General features: G+C 41.0%; 3 protein-coding genes across 13 annotated transcripts in view; 1 reads left to right on the top strand and 2 right to left on the bottom strand.

Moving 5' to 3' along the window:
- LOC124432246 (dystroglycan 1-like) overlaps positions 1-7,252 on the bottom strand; it is a 49,625-nt gene extending 42,373 nt beyond the window's left edge. Inside the window, exon 1 of the mRNA XM_046980987.1 lies at positions 7,053-7,252. The gene's annotated coding sequence lies outside the window, so the exon portion shown is untranslated. The remainder of the gene's footprint in view (positions 1-7,052) is intronic.
- Positions 7,253-7,723: 471 nt separating this feature from the next.
- LOC124432151 (mediator of RNA polymerase II transcription subunit 20) overlaps positions 7,724-17,026 on the top strand; it is a 62,502-nt gene continuing 53,199 nt past the window's right edge. Inside the window, exons 1-2 of one of the 2 annotated variants that reach the window (XM_046980788.1) lie at positions 7,724-7,851; positions 8,112-8,254. In XM_046980788.1, the coding sequence (XP_046836744.1) occupies positions 7,838-7,851; positions 8,112-8,254 (157 nt within the window). In that variant the 5' untranslated portion in view covers positions 7,724-7,837. Of the gene's footprint in view, positions 7,964-8,111; positions 8,255-17,026 lie in introns of both variants that reach the window. The other variant, XM_046980789.1, reaches the window with a different exon arrangement.
- LOC124432150 (facilitated trehalose transporter Tret1-2 homolog) overlaps positions 8,885-17,026 on the bottom strand; it is a 51,874-nt gene continuing 43,732 nt past the window's right edge. For all 10 annotated transcript variants that reach the window (XM_046980782.1, XM_046980777.1, XM_046980779.1 and 7 more), the window contains 4 exons: positions 15,706-15,952; positions 15,280-15,564; positions 14,463-15,053; positions 8,885-14,297 (listed from right to left, as the gene is read on the bottom strand). In XM_046980782.1, the coding sequence (XP_046836738.1) occupies positions 14,160-14,297; positions 14,463-15,053; positions 15,280-15,564; positions 15,706-15,952 (1,261 nt within the window). In that variant the 3' untranslated portion in view covers positions 8,885-14,159. The remainder of the gene's footprint in view (positions 14,298-14,462; positions 15,054-15,279; positions 15,565-15,705; positions 15,953-17,026) is intronic.

Genomic DNA, 17,026 nt, shown 5'->3' with positions numbered 1-17,026 from the left:
GCTTTCGACCGAAAGCGACTTGTCGTCGAAGATAGCACGACGAAAAGCACCTGGGATATTTTTATCGGGGACCGCTTAGAATACGTCCAAAGTTATAGAACCGAGTCTTAGCAAAGCAGATAAAAAAAGATATCAGAATGCTTCGAAAAGCTCAAAGTTGAGAGACTCTGTGAAAGGGACACGAATATGGTAAGCTTCTCCGATAACACTCGCGACTAACAACGCGTGGATATAGATCGTACGGGTCTAACCTTCGATTTGGAAACGTGAAGAATTGGAAACGTGAACGGTGCCAATTTTTTTTCTTTATCATTCGATTTTACCATATTCTTTCGACCTCATCGATCATTCATCTTATTTCTAGTTCGAAGAAGGTTATTATTTTTTCTTCGACCATCTATTATAGCAACTGTCTGTCTAGATACGTGCAAGCGTACGTGTATCAAGGATCTTTAAAAGAGATGCAGCTGTTGGTTCTTTGTCGCATAAGGTCGTCGATTATCGTGCACGCAAGAATTATGTCGAGCGTTACTTGTCCTGGAAGATCGCTGACGTCGCGCTTTCGTGGAAGTTATTTTCAAGACAAGAGGCTTGGCACTATCGAGTGCTATACGCGAAACACATTCTACAGTGGAAAGAAGAAAAAGAAGATATGACATTTCATCGTAACCACCGCATTTTTTAAAGAACTTTCTCTCTCTGATTGAAAAGCAGTATCCTGGAAAAATGAATTCGGTGAAACATCGAATCTCTCTTTGCTTATCTTCTTCATCCCTTTCCATTTTTCGATAATAATTCTTTGCATTGCTCTTCTTATTTACCAAAGGTTCTCCACGCGATCCAATTTTGAAGACAGCTTCAAAAGAAAACATCTCGAGAAAACATATTTTAGGGCATATTACGTGAAAATGGGCATTAATGAAAAGAATTAAAATTCTCTTTCAAGATCGGGTCTTCGATTTCACCTTTAATACAGCGTTCCATTTCTTCCCTTCGAATGGCGAACACAACTTGAGAAATACGAAACTCTCGTGGTTTCTACTCGCAAAGTTTCATTTGGCCTCGTCTTGCGTCGTGGAAAGTTCGAAGGCTTCCATCTCTCTCTCTCTCTCGCGCGTGCGCGCGCGCGCGCGGACTCCTCTCGTTCGCCTCGACGAGATTCTTAAACGTTTGCGTCCGTCGCACGGAATACTAAGGGCCGCCGCATCCGCCGCACTTCCCTTTAGATTCTCGCACATTCATTCGGTAGCTTTGTGCATTGCACGCGCACTACCGCGGCTTTATCTTTCCCTTCTCCATCGTTCCCAACAGGCAGTCTCTCTCTCTCTCTCTCTCTCTAACGTGCTGCTTCGTGATTATCGTCTCCGTCTCTCGAATCTTCTCCTTCTTCTTTAGCATCTTCCTTCGCGATAAGGGAAATTTCTTTCGTAAGAAAGCTGCCAGAGGAATAGATATTTATAGCGCTTGAAGCGAAAATTAGGATAGAAAGGATGTCAAACTCGATCGATGTCGAGTCGTGGCATCGCGCAACCTAAATACGTATATATAGTGATCATAAATGGAGAAATTTTTTATACGTCCATGCATCGACCCAACAGACAGATATACTCTCTTAAATTCCGTAGGTGCTTTTATCTCTTATCGATATAATCTCTTTCTATGTCATTCTCAAATACTCGGGAACGAGTACATGAGCACGTGCATGCATAGACGTTTAACAAGATGTTTTATATATCACGCGTAAAACCAGCATATTTGTCCAACCAGAGGCAATAATGGAGGTAATCGGAGTTACGTTTCATCCACCTTAGCACTTACGCGTGCTTATATATCAAAGAATATACAGTCGAGTGTGCAGACCTAACGTTCTATACATGGTGATTTAGAAAGAAACAAAGAGATGCGATAAAATTCGAAGAGAACACCTCGACCGACATAAGGGGAAATCCCGGCACCTCCATCTCCGGAAAAATCTTCTATCGACATCTTACGTTTCAAGAATCAATTTTTTAAGATATACCTTACGTCGTATCCCTTCTTTGATCCCTTTTTTCTTTTACTTTTTAGCAAAAATCGAATTACCTTTGCTCGAGCACGCCGTAATGGAGAATCCACGTCGTGGTAATTCAAAGTCATAAAATAGAATAGTAATGCACTAACGGTAGAACGATGGACGTCGGCTATTTTTTTTTCTTTTTTTGAAAAAAAAAAAAAAAAAAAAAGGAAAAAAGGAAAAAAAAAGGAAGAAAAAATCTACGATAAAATGCGGAAAATGTGTTTTGAAAAAAGAAGAAGGAAAATGTAGAAGAGCGGAAGCTTTTAAAAAAATTGCAGGTCGAGCGCCAAGCAAATCGGATGCGTGACCATAACAAATTTAAAGGTAAACCTAGGAAAGGAACTTTTGGATCACCGTGTACATGGACGACACTCGCTGATAGATGTAACGAGACCGTTTCCCTCTCTCGTTCTCTTCGGAGTGGCAAATGTGCGTTAATTCTTGTTAACGGTTAGGAGTCGCGCTTTTATTCCGCAAGGCAAACACGTTGTGCGCGAAACGCTTTTATAGAGAGAGCGCTTGGCGAGAACGCCGATGTAGAAACACGAGAACGAGCGATTGGAGAGATACAGAAAAAGAAAATCCTATAAAGTAAAGAGGTTTTTTTCCTCGTTCAGTTGGACCGTCGAAGGATCCCCAAAAACGCGAAGCTTTTAGAGCTCGTTGCAGCAGCAGCAGCAGCAGCAGCAGCATTTCGTTCTTTTTCTCTTTCTTTCCCATTTATTTATTTATTTATTTATTTTTTCTCTCTCTTTTTTCTTCCCCAGCGTGTTTACTCCATCCACAAAGTTACATCCGGTATTTTTCGATTTTCGACGGTTAATCGAAATTTCGTTGAGAAACATCGAACATGACGTAAAGTCGATACTACTTTACTCGAATGAAAATCTCTCGCTTTTTTGCAATAAATATATCGGCAGATATATTTTCGATGGTATCGAAAAAGTTAATGACGATATATTTATAAATAACGTTTTGTAATTATCACGCGGAGTGAGTTGTTAAGAAAATAAGGAGGAACGTAGGGAAGGCGGCTTCGTTGAAAAGTTGCACGGCTAGAAAAATCTAAGGTAGTAGAATGGGTACGGTCGGATATAATCTCAGACGATAATAATCGAATGCGCGGAGAAAGGAGAAATAAATATACCGTCGAACCGGGGAAATTGCTCGGCAAACGGACAATAACCGGAAATCGTTCGATTCATTCGCGGACGGGCAGTCTGCTTTTCACGGCAGGATGCTATGACCAGTTTTAAAGTCGATAATGAAACCAGCGCCCAGTCTCTTTTTCAGGAAAATCCGTTCGTGTAGAGGCAGAAACATACCGGCTGTACACGGTATGTATATCTCTAGGTATTATACCACGGTATAATGTATACCCGTGGACGTTCGCGCCGACAGCTCGTTATATGTAATTACATCGCGAGCAACGCGGTAGTTTAGTCGATGATGACCGAGGATGAGGAGGAAGAGGAGGAAGAGACACGTTCACACGTTTTTCCTCAGCGAAGCGACACGGTTTTTCCATTTTTCCTATCTCTTCTTTCAGGAACCATGCGTTTCCACGTACCAGAGCGCAAACTCCATTATTTATGGTTTCTATAAATATTGGCTGAATCATTAGAGACGGTTCAGGGTTCACTGGAACAATGACGTCATTGGGTGAGACGTGGTTCAAGACAACTCGCAGCGCACTCGTCGTCGCTCAAGTGCCTTTCGTCTCTCTCACTGGTCTTAACCGGACTATCTCTCATCTTTACTTGCTTTCCCCTCGCACTCCCATCTTTTCCGACTTTTTTTTCCCTTCTTTGTCTTTGCTCCTTACGGCGTCTCCTTCGTACGTGCGAGCCCCGGCACGATGGCTAACTCGACAAGAATGTTTATGGTTAAGCCAGATGTCTCGCGCTGGCATTGACGCATCGCCCTTTTCTCTCCTTCCTCCGCCGCCCCCCCCCCCACCTCTCTCTCTCTCCACTATCCACTTTTCGTAGTCGAAAAAGCAAGGCCGCGCCGGGCTAAAAGATTAAGAGAAATTAGCCTTCGTCGTGTCGGCTAAACGCGCGACGAAGAATTGTCAACGATAAGTTCGATCAGAGAGGAGACCTATCGACCTATTACTACGTTGCGTTCGCACCTTTTGCTAATACGCGCGCGCGCGCGCGCGCGCACACACACACACACATACATTTAAGGAAGGCGCAGGTCTCTATACGGCCGGGTAATATATCCGTACTATATCCCATCATCCAATGGATGTATTAAATGGTGAAACACGTTTGCGTCCGTCTAGCGAGTAATGCAAACGGATGCCCAAAGGGGGGACGCGGCTTGGCAAGCATCTCGCTGTTTCTCCATTACGTCTGGAATTTGATTCGAGCTTGCAATAACATTCCGCCGGGCTGATATAAACCTCGACTTCCCTGACAGTTCGAACCGCGACGAATATCGACGGGTTAAGACATTCCTCTTAATATCCGATTTGAAGATAAACCCTTTGTAATCGACCTTTCTTACCTCCTCCGGCGGAGGAGGATTATATTTACGCGAATCTTTTTTTCTGATATAACATTTATCGAAGCGATCCTGTTGAAGACGTATATACGAAATAAGAGAAGAAAGAAAATCATAATATCGGCTATTAAAGATCCAAGCGTATTCCAAGCGATAAATGGAAAAGGAAAAAGAGCAAGTCGTTGAGAAATGGCACACGATCTATAATATATTACGGACAAATGCAGGTTTATGGAACGAACAGGTGTGACTCTCTTCGGTGAGGAAAGTAGGCGATGCAGAGTTGATAAATCAATCGCGAGATATAGCCCGTCGCACATATTTTATTCTCATGCCTTTTAAGAAGGATGACCGAAGAGAAAAAAGTAACGCGTCGGCTATCTACAAGGACAATTATAATGGCGATAACGATTGGTTAATCGTTTATTGCCGTATATACACAGGGAAAAGGAAAGAAACGAAAGAAGCAAGTCGTTTGAATTGTCTTTTTCAATGAAGGTAGACGCGGTCCGACGTCGTAAACATCGTCGGAAATAAGATCGACGCTTCGCTCCTTCGTTCTATTAATATCGTACGACGAAGAGAGACCCCCGAGTCTCTTGAGGAGTCCGGAGAATCGAAAGAAAAATAATCGGCGATTTATTGAAATAACGCGCGAGATGAAAGGGGAAGAAGTTTATTAATTTTCCCGGCCCGTTCATAACCGTTTATTATTTCGATAAAGGTAAAAATCGTGCGCGTCTAAAGATCATTTTTATTAAATTAACCTGAACGCAATGACCTTTACTTCGGTGCGTCGTCGAGAGAAAGGAAAAATGAAAGGAAAAAAAGGGAAAAAAGGATCGAACGATTCGTCGTTTAATGTCCCCCCCCCCCTCTCTCTCTCTCTCTCTCTCTAAACTCTTTTAACCAAAGAAACTCCGCTAAAATCGCTACCAAGTTCGATGAAGGAGAGCAATTTTAATCGAAGATACGGATCGGATTACGGATGAGATACGGAGTCGATTGAAATAACTAATAAAGAATATCCCTCGGGATATATCTCGAAGGAGATAAATTCTATCCATTGGGTATGGAGAAAAGCTTAGGTATATCATATTTTAAGCAAGGAAGCAATATCTACGGAGTCGAGATGCCATTCCGATTCTCGTTTGTCTGCCACTGTCCAATATCGACGGAATATTTAACGAGCTCAAGGGAGGAGCATTTTCTGCATGTCAGTCACGTGCCTGTCCAACATCCGGTCATAGCTTCCTGCCGGTGCGCGTCTCCTTCAGGATTGGCGCCTATTTTTGTATTTCGTTCGATCGTCGAGACGTACAAAGAAGATATTTTCTCACGGTGAGTTCGCTACGTCGGATACATATATTCGATTTATATCGGGGTATAATAATCGTGATCGCCTTTGGTAATCCGGTTTTAATCGATTCTCGTCCCTTCCCACGCGACAAACGAGATTTTAACGTGCGTGTCCCCCGACGCGAAATTCCACGACGCGAGCTAACATCGATTGGATAGATCGATTTTTACGGAATAGCTCGATAACTTGTAATATTCGAGGAAAAAGGACAGTGATTGTTCCTCGCTTTTAAAATATATTGAAAAATTCGGGCGTCTACCGTATTCGCGAAAGCTTTTACGCAAAAGTCCCCTAACGTATGTACACGATATATAGGAAAGAACAGTACAGACCCTTTGTTTAACTCTTCTCTTTGGTAACTGCTCTCCGTCATTAAGGTAAAATCGTTTGTCTCGGCAGCTAGGCGAGAAACAAAAAATCCACCGGCCGTCGTGGCCATATCTCAATGACCCATATTTTTCGTTTCGTACATCGCGTTTTCGCGATACTTTTACGTACGTCGCCGCGGCGATATCGTTTAACCTCCTATATTATAAAACACGTTTATTGACTAAATATCGCTCGACGATAACGATGCCAACGAGGTCGTCTCTTTGTTATATCGCTCGACAATCCATATCGCTTCGCGGATTTCTTTAAAAATATGCATATATTTAGAAATTATCATCCTACCCAAGAGTTCGTTTATGAGTATATGTATTTGCCGAACGGCTCGGAATCGCCGTATTCAAACGCCATAGCGCCCCAATCGTATTTTCAAATTACAAACTCTTTTCCTCCTTCTCCTCCTCCTCCTATACAAAACATATTTCGTTTGCCCTTAAATCGTACGATTCTTGCACAAAGGATACGCGTTAATAATCGAATACTACGAGAGAATACGCGTAGCAGGGTGAAAGCGTGAAAAAAAAAAGAAAAAGAAAACAAACGAGAGAAAAAAGAAGGATTCGGTCGATATCGCGTATTACAAAATATAAAACGCACGTTCGAGACGTCGATGCCCAAATACGGTGAGGTATATAATCGACTGAGCACAACTTCGAGTTGAGTCTCTGTACGTACGTACGTACGTACGTACGCACGCACGCAAGTAACTACGGCAGGCAGATTGTGAAATTTTCTCACCTGATTTTCGAAAGGCCTTCTTCGACTTTTCGACGATCCCCGATATTACGATCTCCAAAGTCCTCTTGACTTTTCACTTTCGCGGGACAAAGCGATCCTCGAATGAACACTTTCGAATAGTCCTCGAATATCGATGACGAACCGAACGTAAAAAATGCTTTAACGCGGTTGCAACAGATATCGCCATTTTACAGGTACATCGTAGACGGCTCTCGCGATCGTTGCGCCATCTATCCAAGCACGCCAAACTGTGTGAACCATAAGATGGTACACTTAACCATTTAAGAATCAAACAAACGTTTCGTCGAGAACATTTGTTCGTAATTACGACGGATAGAAAAGATTGAATAATTTCACACGGAAAGCGTCACCTTTGCTCCTATTCGATATTTGCTGCTTATATTCGATTCGATTCGATTCGATTCGATGCGACACGATTCACGACGCGATACGATTCGACGTCGGAAGGACATTTTTATTTTCTTAAGCTCAGAGGATAAAAATTACTTTGATCGGTATATCAAAGTAAAAGTAAAAATATTTGAACAAAGCCGAATGCATAGAAATAATTTTGTTGGAAATGGATAAACAGACGTTATCCGTGCTAGTTGGTTCGATCTATCATATCGTAACTCCATCTATCGGAAGTACCAAACTATCGGAACGAGATGGCGTTGACTTCGTTCATCGTGTTCCGCGCGCTTTCATTATAGCCGGTGCCTTAGCACTTTCCTGTCGTTTACTTTATTTTAATCTCGTTAAAGATATCGTTAAAAGTTGCAAAGATGGGCGTGACGGTGTAAGTTTATCGCATCCCACGAATATTATTTGCACCGTGTCCTTAATTATTCCATATGTTTCCTTGTAACGTTCGTCGCCTTGTTTTACGTTACGTTTCTTCTTCCTTAGAGGTTAGGTCGCCATAATATGTTTACGAAAATCGATTTTTCTAGAATTTTATTGTAACTCGAGCTTAACGAGTTGCTACAATAATTTTCTATCCAATATAAATATTGGGGCGTTCGTTTACGGTAACAAACTTTTCGCTTGCGTTCTCAGACTGCAGCAGTTTCCGATGACGGAAAATAGAACAGGCCCGCAGACGATAGAGTTTCTGACGAAAAGGATAGTTGCTCTTGGAGCCGTACAATCTGGACAATTTCTCGTCGATTGTGAAACATACATGTCGGTTCCGCAATTGGGTGAGTATTTTACATTATATTACAACTTTCCGAATTCAACCGATCGCCCGCCTAATATGCCGGACAATGTGGTACAAATTTTAGCGTCCAGATGTCGGCGCATTTCGTATATAATATTAACATTTTCGAAGCGACAAAAGGACAACTGATGATCACATAAATAACATCGTCGACAAAATTCTTTATTAATGCGATTATTAATGAGACGTTCCATTCGAGCAACGGGTCAACGCCATCATATCTATAATTATCTACAACTCCGTAAAAGAAAAAAATCGTAAAGTTGATATATGTGGCGATAGAATTTCAGATAATAATATTTTTCTATATATTTATACTGTACAACCTGTGTATAACCTCGTCACGTTAAAAACTTACGAATACAAAGTCCGAAATATTTCTGACAAGGCACTTTCATCGTCACCTTGTCTAATCGAAGTATGAATGTACAAAATATGCCCATTAGGATTGGGTATTTTCAGGTAATGAGCCAACGAAATTCCGAACAATACTCGCTATTATCCATGAGCGTTAAAACGGGAAAATTAATAAGGAATGATTTGGAAAATCCGTTATTCCGTTACGTTAAATTGTCGTCATTTGTCAAGGTTCAAGAAAAAGAAGATAATATCCGTGTTATCGGTTATCTTTGTTTCTTCTTATTTTGGCATTTATAATATGTGTATATGATTTCTCTATAGAAATACGTAATATCTTGGTTCCGCTTGGTTAGCGATCGTATATCCAGCTTTATCATTCATTAACGAAATTAATGATCTTTTAGAGAAAACTTTCTAACTAAACTCTCGCTTAAGTACATTATTTTATACCTAACATAGATAAACGCATATCTTTTACCGTAACGATTTTAGAAGCGTCTCCGACGTTCGCCAAAGTCAACTATTATTTTGCTTTTATTTCGGCTATTTCCCTTCTTCCAAGATACGATTTAACAAATCCAATCGATTTTATTATTTCTCATTTCTAATAATATCATTTGTTCTTTCTTAAACTCCAACGAGATTCTAATAAGATTCGCGACAGAGAAAAGTATTTCCAAAAGTATCTACAGAACGAAAGAAAAGAGGCATCGATCGAACAAAATATCAGCCACACGTTGGAGACTCCTTCTAATTCGATGATCGGAGTTAAAGCTCGCTTATACTTTGAATGCTCGCTGACACAGTCTTATTTCCATCGAAGTGTCTATATATATATATATATATATATATATATATACGCATACATGTTGCAATCTTTCACTGTGATATTCCTGTGTTTTCCTTTATTCCTTTTTCGTAGATTAAACGTTTACTCTATCGAGGTACAAACAAACTACACCTAGGCGTCATTACAAAAATATTAAATCTAGCAAGCGAAGCTACCCTTTTTAGAAGTAGGATTTTATATATTTTTTTTCTTTTCTTTTTCATCGTTTTGGAAAATATCTTGTCGGACATTTTTCTTTCTTTTTTTCTTTTCCCTTTGTTTTTCCTGCTGTAGTTTTTTTTCTTTTTTCTTTTTTTTCTTGTCTCTAACACATCTCATAGATGCACAAATTTGTATATTTATATGTATATGTATATGTATATAATCACGTATATATGTGTTTAGACGGCCAGCGCTCTTTCTCTATATAATGTTTATTGTCGATTATTTCTCTTTGTTATCTTATTGTCACCGAGTTACTTTTGAAGTTGCTCTTTATCTCTTTCGAGCTGATCTCTTCGTAAAGACGTTTCGAGTTTTAGAATACGCTTGAGTAACGCGCGATCGTTTATATAGCTTGTTTCTTCTATCCGATAAGCTAATCTTCGTCGGCACCTATTTCGATTATTCGATGGCGGCGTGCATTTTCAAGCGAGTTTCATTACTAGAAAGTGACTTGCAAATAACGTCGTTACCTTTACGGCGCGTACACATAACGTAGCCCGTGTATGTATATACGTATGTATCTCTATGTATAATACATAAATGGATGCGTACAAAGGGGCGCGAAACTTGTTACGACGCCTATAATATCCTCGACTAATTTACATTCTCTATGTGTGCGGTAATACGACGCTTTGTTTCCGAATCAAACTCTATCGTACCGCCAGGTATTACAATAAACCTTCAATTCACAAAAGTGCACAGTGCAGATATATTTTATGTATAATTATATACGTACGCACGTGTATGTACTCTCTCTCTCTCTCTGTGTGTGTGTGTGTATTTATTTCTTTTTTTATTCCTTTATCAGGCTCGACATTGACTACGGGAAAGAAGTAATACTCTCGCTTTAAATTACGCAATAGTCCCTCCGAAATGTTCGCAAATCGTGCCTTTGGCACGAATAAGAATTATTATTGGTACGACGCAAAGAATACTAAAGAACGGGATGGTCGAAAATTCGTATGTACACAATCTGTATATATAGAACTCTAAAGTCGATTATCTTAAGCTACGCGTGCACTCGTTTAACGAGCATTGCACTTGCGCTATATCTTAATCATAATAGAAATTTTATTCGATACTACGTCCAAGCCCTTCAGCATTGTAGGATATTTAATGTAGTTTTATATTATTATCATCTTTTGTCTTCTTCTTACCCTTAAGTAAACACAGTGACTTAACACCCTGCAAATTTTACTCGACGAGATATGTTTGCCCGGAGAGATCGTTATTATTTTTTTACAGATATACATGCGTCAATCTTTTCGAATCGATTATTCCCTTCGTATTCCACTCGATCGAGAGAGAGAGAGAGAGAGAGAGAAAGTCTCTCTTGATCGAGGGCAATTTCTTTCGATAAGTTAGCGATATGTTTTTGCTTCGAGTTATTCACTGTGCCCGTATCGGTCAGACGATTTCAAAATAATTTTTGCAATTGGTCGGACGCACAACCCTCTATAGATATCAAATCGTTCAAAGCTTCAAATCGATCCGAGCTTTGCCTACAAAAGCACCGTTAGTATATATCATTTCCGATAAGTATGTTTATCAATTAGTTTATAAGTACGCGATATCGTAATACGCGCTTCACAGACTTCCATTTCGTTAGAATATTGGATATGGCAAGGATATGACTTATATACTTGGATGTGTGTGTGTGTGTGTAGATATAAATGATTACGGAAGTTAAGAAGTTTTACTCGACGACCGCAAGGAGAAGGACAACGCGATATATTCTATCGTGTCCTACGAGTGAGTAATCGAAATCCTTCTTTTTTTTTTTTTTCCTTTATATTATCATTGTATCTCTTCTCTCTCGTAGAACAACGAAATATTTTTCCCCGTTCCGAAGACTAGGCCTTTGATCACGATCGTCGACTTCTCTTTGCGTAACGCAACGTCGATCGTATATTGTTTTTCTTTTTTTCTTTTTTTTTTTTCATTTGTGTTCTTTTTTCTACAGACTATATAAAAATATCAAATACAGATACCATTCTCTTTCTAACCTTCTTCTCGCAGTTAATCTCTCGGAAGGTTTTATTCACGTTGCACGAATCTTTAGTTCCGAGTTGACAAAATCTTATAAAAATATTATATCGTTAAATGGCAGCTAAACGTAGGTAGACTTTTAGAAGAAAGTAAACATTAGGCTTATCGACTCTTTCTCTCTCTCTCTCTCTCTCACTCTCCGTCGATGGAAATTACAGTTGAAGGATAAATCGTATATATCCTATATAGGTACGTACTTGCATACGCACTAGTTTAGAAAATTTGATTATTCGAGTCCTAAACCTAGAGATCAAACGAATTTGGCAACGATCGATATAATGCGTGTATGCGTATGTGTATATGCGTATGTTATATATTGTCGATAAATTTTGTTTACTTTTTGCTCTCACCCTCGTGCGAATACACGTATGTACATGAGTGGGCTGATATCGCATATATTTATATATATATATATATTATATACAATACTCCGTTATGCGATATAGATGTAAGAAAGATAACAAGTATACAGACGAGTATGCATCTATCTAGAAATATTGTCGCAATGAAGTCATTGACTCGTAAAACGAGTCGCGAGGATAAGATCCGAGCATTTATTATTCTCTTTTTCATCGGTAATAACGCGTGCCTTTTTGCACCTTAGTTAATTAACATGTATTTTCTCTAATAAAGCCAGGCAACGCGATTACGTTCGTTTCTATTAAGCTAATACTCTCTTGTAAAAATTGATTGTAAATGGAAAGATTCTTATAATTGGGCAGAAATCGTCCGATTGTATTGAAACGAAAATACGAAATTTATACGAGTCGTAATTATTATCGATCTAATATCGTCTATAATTTGTTCTTTTTCTCTTTTTTCCATCCATAGATTCGGTCTAGGAAGAATCTGTTCGCGCGATTCGTCGAATTTATTTCGTAAGAGTAACCACTTTTAAATCATCTCTATCCTTTATATACATTATTCGCGCGTGTGTTAACATATACGCACGTGGTAGGTAGAGGAGATTTTTAAGTATTATCGTCTTAGCGTAATATTGTCGCGTTTTTCGAGAAAGGCACGATGCATGGAAGTTCTGCCTTTTGTTCTACCGCAAATCTCTTTTTAGGTGTGTGTCTCTGTGTGTGTATGCATGAAAAAAGAAAAGAAGAAGAAAATCCGTATACCGCGAGCTTTAAGAAAATCACAAATAATAAACGAGGGAAAAGGAGGATAGATAGTAATTATCGGTAAGCGTTTTCTCGCGAATCTTTCGTAACGTTTTCGTAAGTAATTTATATGAGCCAACGTTGTGGAGGAAACGTCTAACGAATGAAAATAAGAAATATTTTGGATGGTTTCTCGTTCCCATTTGAAATGATCACAAATAACATGTTTTGTAATAAATAAAAGCTACGGTGTCCTTTCCAAAGGTTCTACACTCCCTCTCATAATGCACCTGTCCCGGCTCGTAACGTCCTCCCCGAGGATATCTTTCCATTCTCGCCAAGTTTCTACAAAATTTCAAATGGTCGTCCTCGTGCAAAGGATCGTCCACCGGGGGGTCTCGTACCCTTCTACGATGACGATAAACGTCGGCCGGTCTGTCATCCCTCGAACGCGTTCTCGTTTTTGGTAAGGAGGACACGCTTGAATTTCCTATTCTCTCCTCGATCTCGAAATCCGTTAAATCCTGGAGACTCTTCGGGTATCCGCGTAGCTCCTCCAGGGAGTTATAAGGCTGATCCTTGAAATTAATGGTCCTGCTACGTCTAGTCGGAAGGGTCGAACAGTATGATGGTCGTTTCCTCTCGGCTCTCCTGTAACCGATGCCATTTCTCAGGATCGGCTTAGCACCGTTTACATTTCTCAATGGGCCTTGGTCCTTCCATGGGCCGTAGGACCGATCATCATCGCGATAGTTACGTCTTGGTCTACGAGCCAATTGCATCTCGGAGGTGGAACGTACGCGTTCGTTCGTTCGATTTGATTCTCTCGAAATGAACGTCTCCCTGCGACGATCTTTATTAGCAACGCAAGTTATTCCGTCGTAACATCGATCCTGCTCGAGAATTTTCGTTTTACCATAAATTCCATTCTTCTGTGTTCCCCCCCCGTTGATTTTGTTCGAGGATAGAACGTCGTCGTCGTTCGGGTAACGAGTTGTTTCGTAGGGGCTTAGCCTTTGAACGGGCGATCCGAGAAATCCACGGGATTGCATGAAATTCTCCACGTTTTTACCTATCCTATTGGTTTTCTCGGCGAAAATGCCACAATACTCGGACAAGGAACGATGACTACCTCTGGATATTCCACGGACAGAGTTATTAGTCGTCGATGGTCCTGCCGATGATGATAGAGCAGCTTGTTGTTCGGCCCTGTATATCTCCCGAGGATCGTGCTCGTTCGGATAAGCACCGCTCGGTAAAGGCTTGTTCGCCTTTTCGAGATTCGACAGACCTCCCGTCAAGGAGGCCTTATACTACCGTGCCTGTGCGTAGTCCGGATTCATCTCGTCCAATTGTTTGCCCTTCGTTTCTGGGACGCAATAAACGACGAAACAAAGTCCGCAGACGGCCATTGCCGCGTAGAACCAAAAGGCTCCGTGTAATCCGAGAACCTAAGAACCGGACAACGGAAGAAAACATATGAACTTACTTACTTACTTACTATTCGGGCTTACTAAAACAAGAAATTCGTTTTTATGTATTTTCTACGCGTAATAAGAGTTGTGGTAAAACTGGAGAAAAGGGAAAATAAGTGAAGAAATGACAAATCGACTCACTTGCTGAAAATCCATAAAGAGTTTGATGCCGCAGAAGGCGCAAAAGTAGCTGAAGCTGGTACTGATGCTGGACCCGATACCGCGATACTCGAGCGGGAAAAGTTCGCCAATCAATAGCCAGGAAATTGGCGATATGCCCAGGGCTAGGGCGGTCGTGAAGACCAGTACACAGAGCAACGGTATCCAGTCGTGTTCGCCGGTAGGCACCGGGGAATCGGAATAGCCCAGATTTTGGGTTTGGGACACGTAATAGGCGTAACTACCAAAACCGGCCAACGCTAACGACATGAGAACGGTACTGGCAATCAGGAGCGGTAATCTGCCGACTATGTCGATTAGGAAGCCCGACAATAAGGATGCCAATAATTGGACGAATCCAATCGCTATTGTTGCTCCGTGAGGATTCATTCCGCCCAATGTCTGACGGAATATGATGACGGCGTAATAATTGAACGCATTCGCTCCGGAAAATCTTTGAAAGAACATCAGTCCGCAAGTTATGGCGATCGGCTTGTAAAGTCGTGGCGTCAGCATGCTGCTCTTCAGTCCGTACTGCTTCGCTCTGGACGCCAATATGTTAGTCTTGATCACCTGCGAAACCGCGTTGTCAGGTCATCGAAAACGTTGAAAGAATGTAACTTTTTTGTTTTTCTCTTTTTTTCTTTTTTTTTTTTTTTTTTTTCTTTTTCTTTCCCCTCCCCATGTACGACCCCCGTCCTACGGCAGCGTATTATTATTGTTTCGTAAAGCGTACGAGCGAAATCGATCATTTTTTCGTGATAAAAATGTCAGTAGAAAATGTTAGTTGAAAAGGCACCTGTAGCTCGTGTCTTATGTCAACTTGTTCGCCTCGTAACCACTGCAGGCTGCTCGCTGCCTCCTCGTCCTTTCCATTCAAAACGAGATACGACGGTGTTTCGGGTATAAAGAGCGTTCCCAAAAAGAGCATCGACGGTGCGACGGCCACCAAGAGTGCGCTCTGTCGCCAATTCAAATACGTTCCGGCTATGTAAGAGAGCAAGACGCCGACGTGACCCAGCACCTTTAACATCGCCGACAGGCATCCTCTGATGCCTGGCATCGAGATTTCCGAAATGTATACCTATAAAAAACGAGCAAACGGGAGCGTCAGTTTTATTCTTTTTTTTTTTTCTCTCTTCCTTCTTTCAGAACGAATCGTTTTCGTTCAATTGAGATTGAAAACAAAATAATCGAATCGTCGGATTTTGATTAGATCACTTACTTGGGCGACCATCGTAATAACGGAACAAAAGAGTCCACCGAGGAAACTCGTACAATAGACGACTTCTACGCAGGGTGCAACGCCCGTAAGTATCCATGCGGCAGCCAAGGGTAAGGACGTGACACGTAGGGCTACGCGTCGGCCTCTCCTCATTATCCAATTACCGATCATGGCGCCGCACCAAGCGCCCAACATCGACAGGGACGCGACCCATGAGGCCTCCTGCGTCGTCACCGAGAAAACCGTCCTGCGGAATGTCGAAAAAAAATATTAGTAAAATATAAGATGGTGCTCGCTTCTAATACCGCCCATTCGTTCCATCCTTTTCTTCTTTTGTTCTTCCTTTTTTCTTTTTCTTTTTTTTTTTTTTTTTTTCTTCTTCTCGCGGCAAAATCTTTCGAAACGAGCATCGCAGATCTGTCCGATTCCGTTACGCAAATGAAATACACGAATGAAACTCGATAAGAGGTTCCCATTTCCACTACGATGGGAAAATAGAGAAATTTGCTGATTTCGAGGATCGAATCGAGGGCGGCTACGCATTCGTGTACGCTTAGGACACGAATGCGCCATTAAGTGCACAAGTGACAGCGCCAGTCAAATTGATATTTATGCCAATAACACACACGGCGAATGCCGGTCCATCGTATACGTTTAGCGTACATGCGACATGCGTATGTATGCATGACGCGATTATATTTTCTGCCTTTCGCTTATGATCTTTCGCTTATAGTTTTCCTAGACAATCAGATAAAAGGGATTGTCGATCAAAATGACTCGGTCCGAAGGAAAATAGTCTCTTTAGCGTTTCATTTGCAAATATCAAAGTATATAGTAAAAGTAGGACGAAGCTTCTTCTCTATGGACGACGTCCGTCCATAGAGATCGTCGATCTTTCGTAATGCGTTCACGGAAAATCTTCCAAGGTAAATAGAATTATATGACGAATCTCATTTGCAGTCGTACCGTGTTCTAATCGTTTCAGGATAGAATGAATGGGAAAGAGAGTTGGACTTTGGAAGATAAAAAAAAGAAAAAAGAAGGAAAGGCGAAAGAAAAGCTTGTCTTCTTTCTCCTCTCGGAGAAAAATATATGGCGTACGTGGTAACGTATTACTAGCTGCGATAAGATCTTTATCGCGATATAATCGACTTTCTAAAGCGCTCCTCTTTCGGATTGTTGAGCGTAGAGGAGGGTGGAGCCGAGCGGGCAACCGAGTACGATAAATAATAATAGCGTTGCAGATGCGACGGGAAAGGATGTGCCGGGTCTCATGCTCTTTGAATCTGTGTCGCATTCTTGCATGATAATAATGCTCCTT

This window comes from Vespa crabro, chromosome 24 (assembly GCF_910589235.1).
Source record: "Vespa crabro chromosome 24, iyVesCrab1.2, whole genome shotgun sequence".
Lineage (NCBI taxonomy): Eukaryota > Metazoa > Arthropoda > Insecta > Hymenoptera > Vespidae > Vespa > Vespa crabro.
Note: the sequence above shows the minus strand (reverse complement) of the source record. Positions and strands in the feature narration are given on the sequence as shown.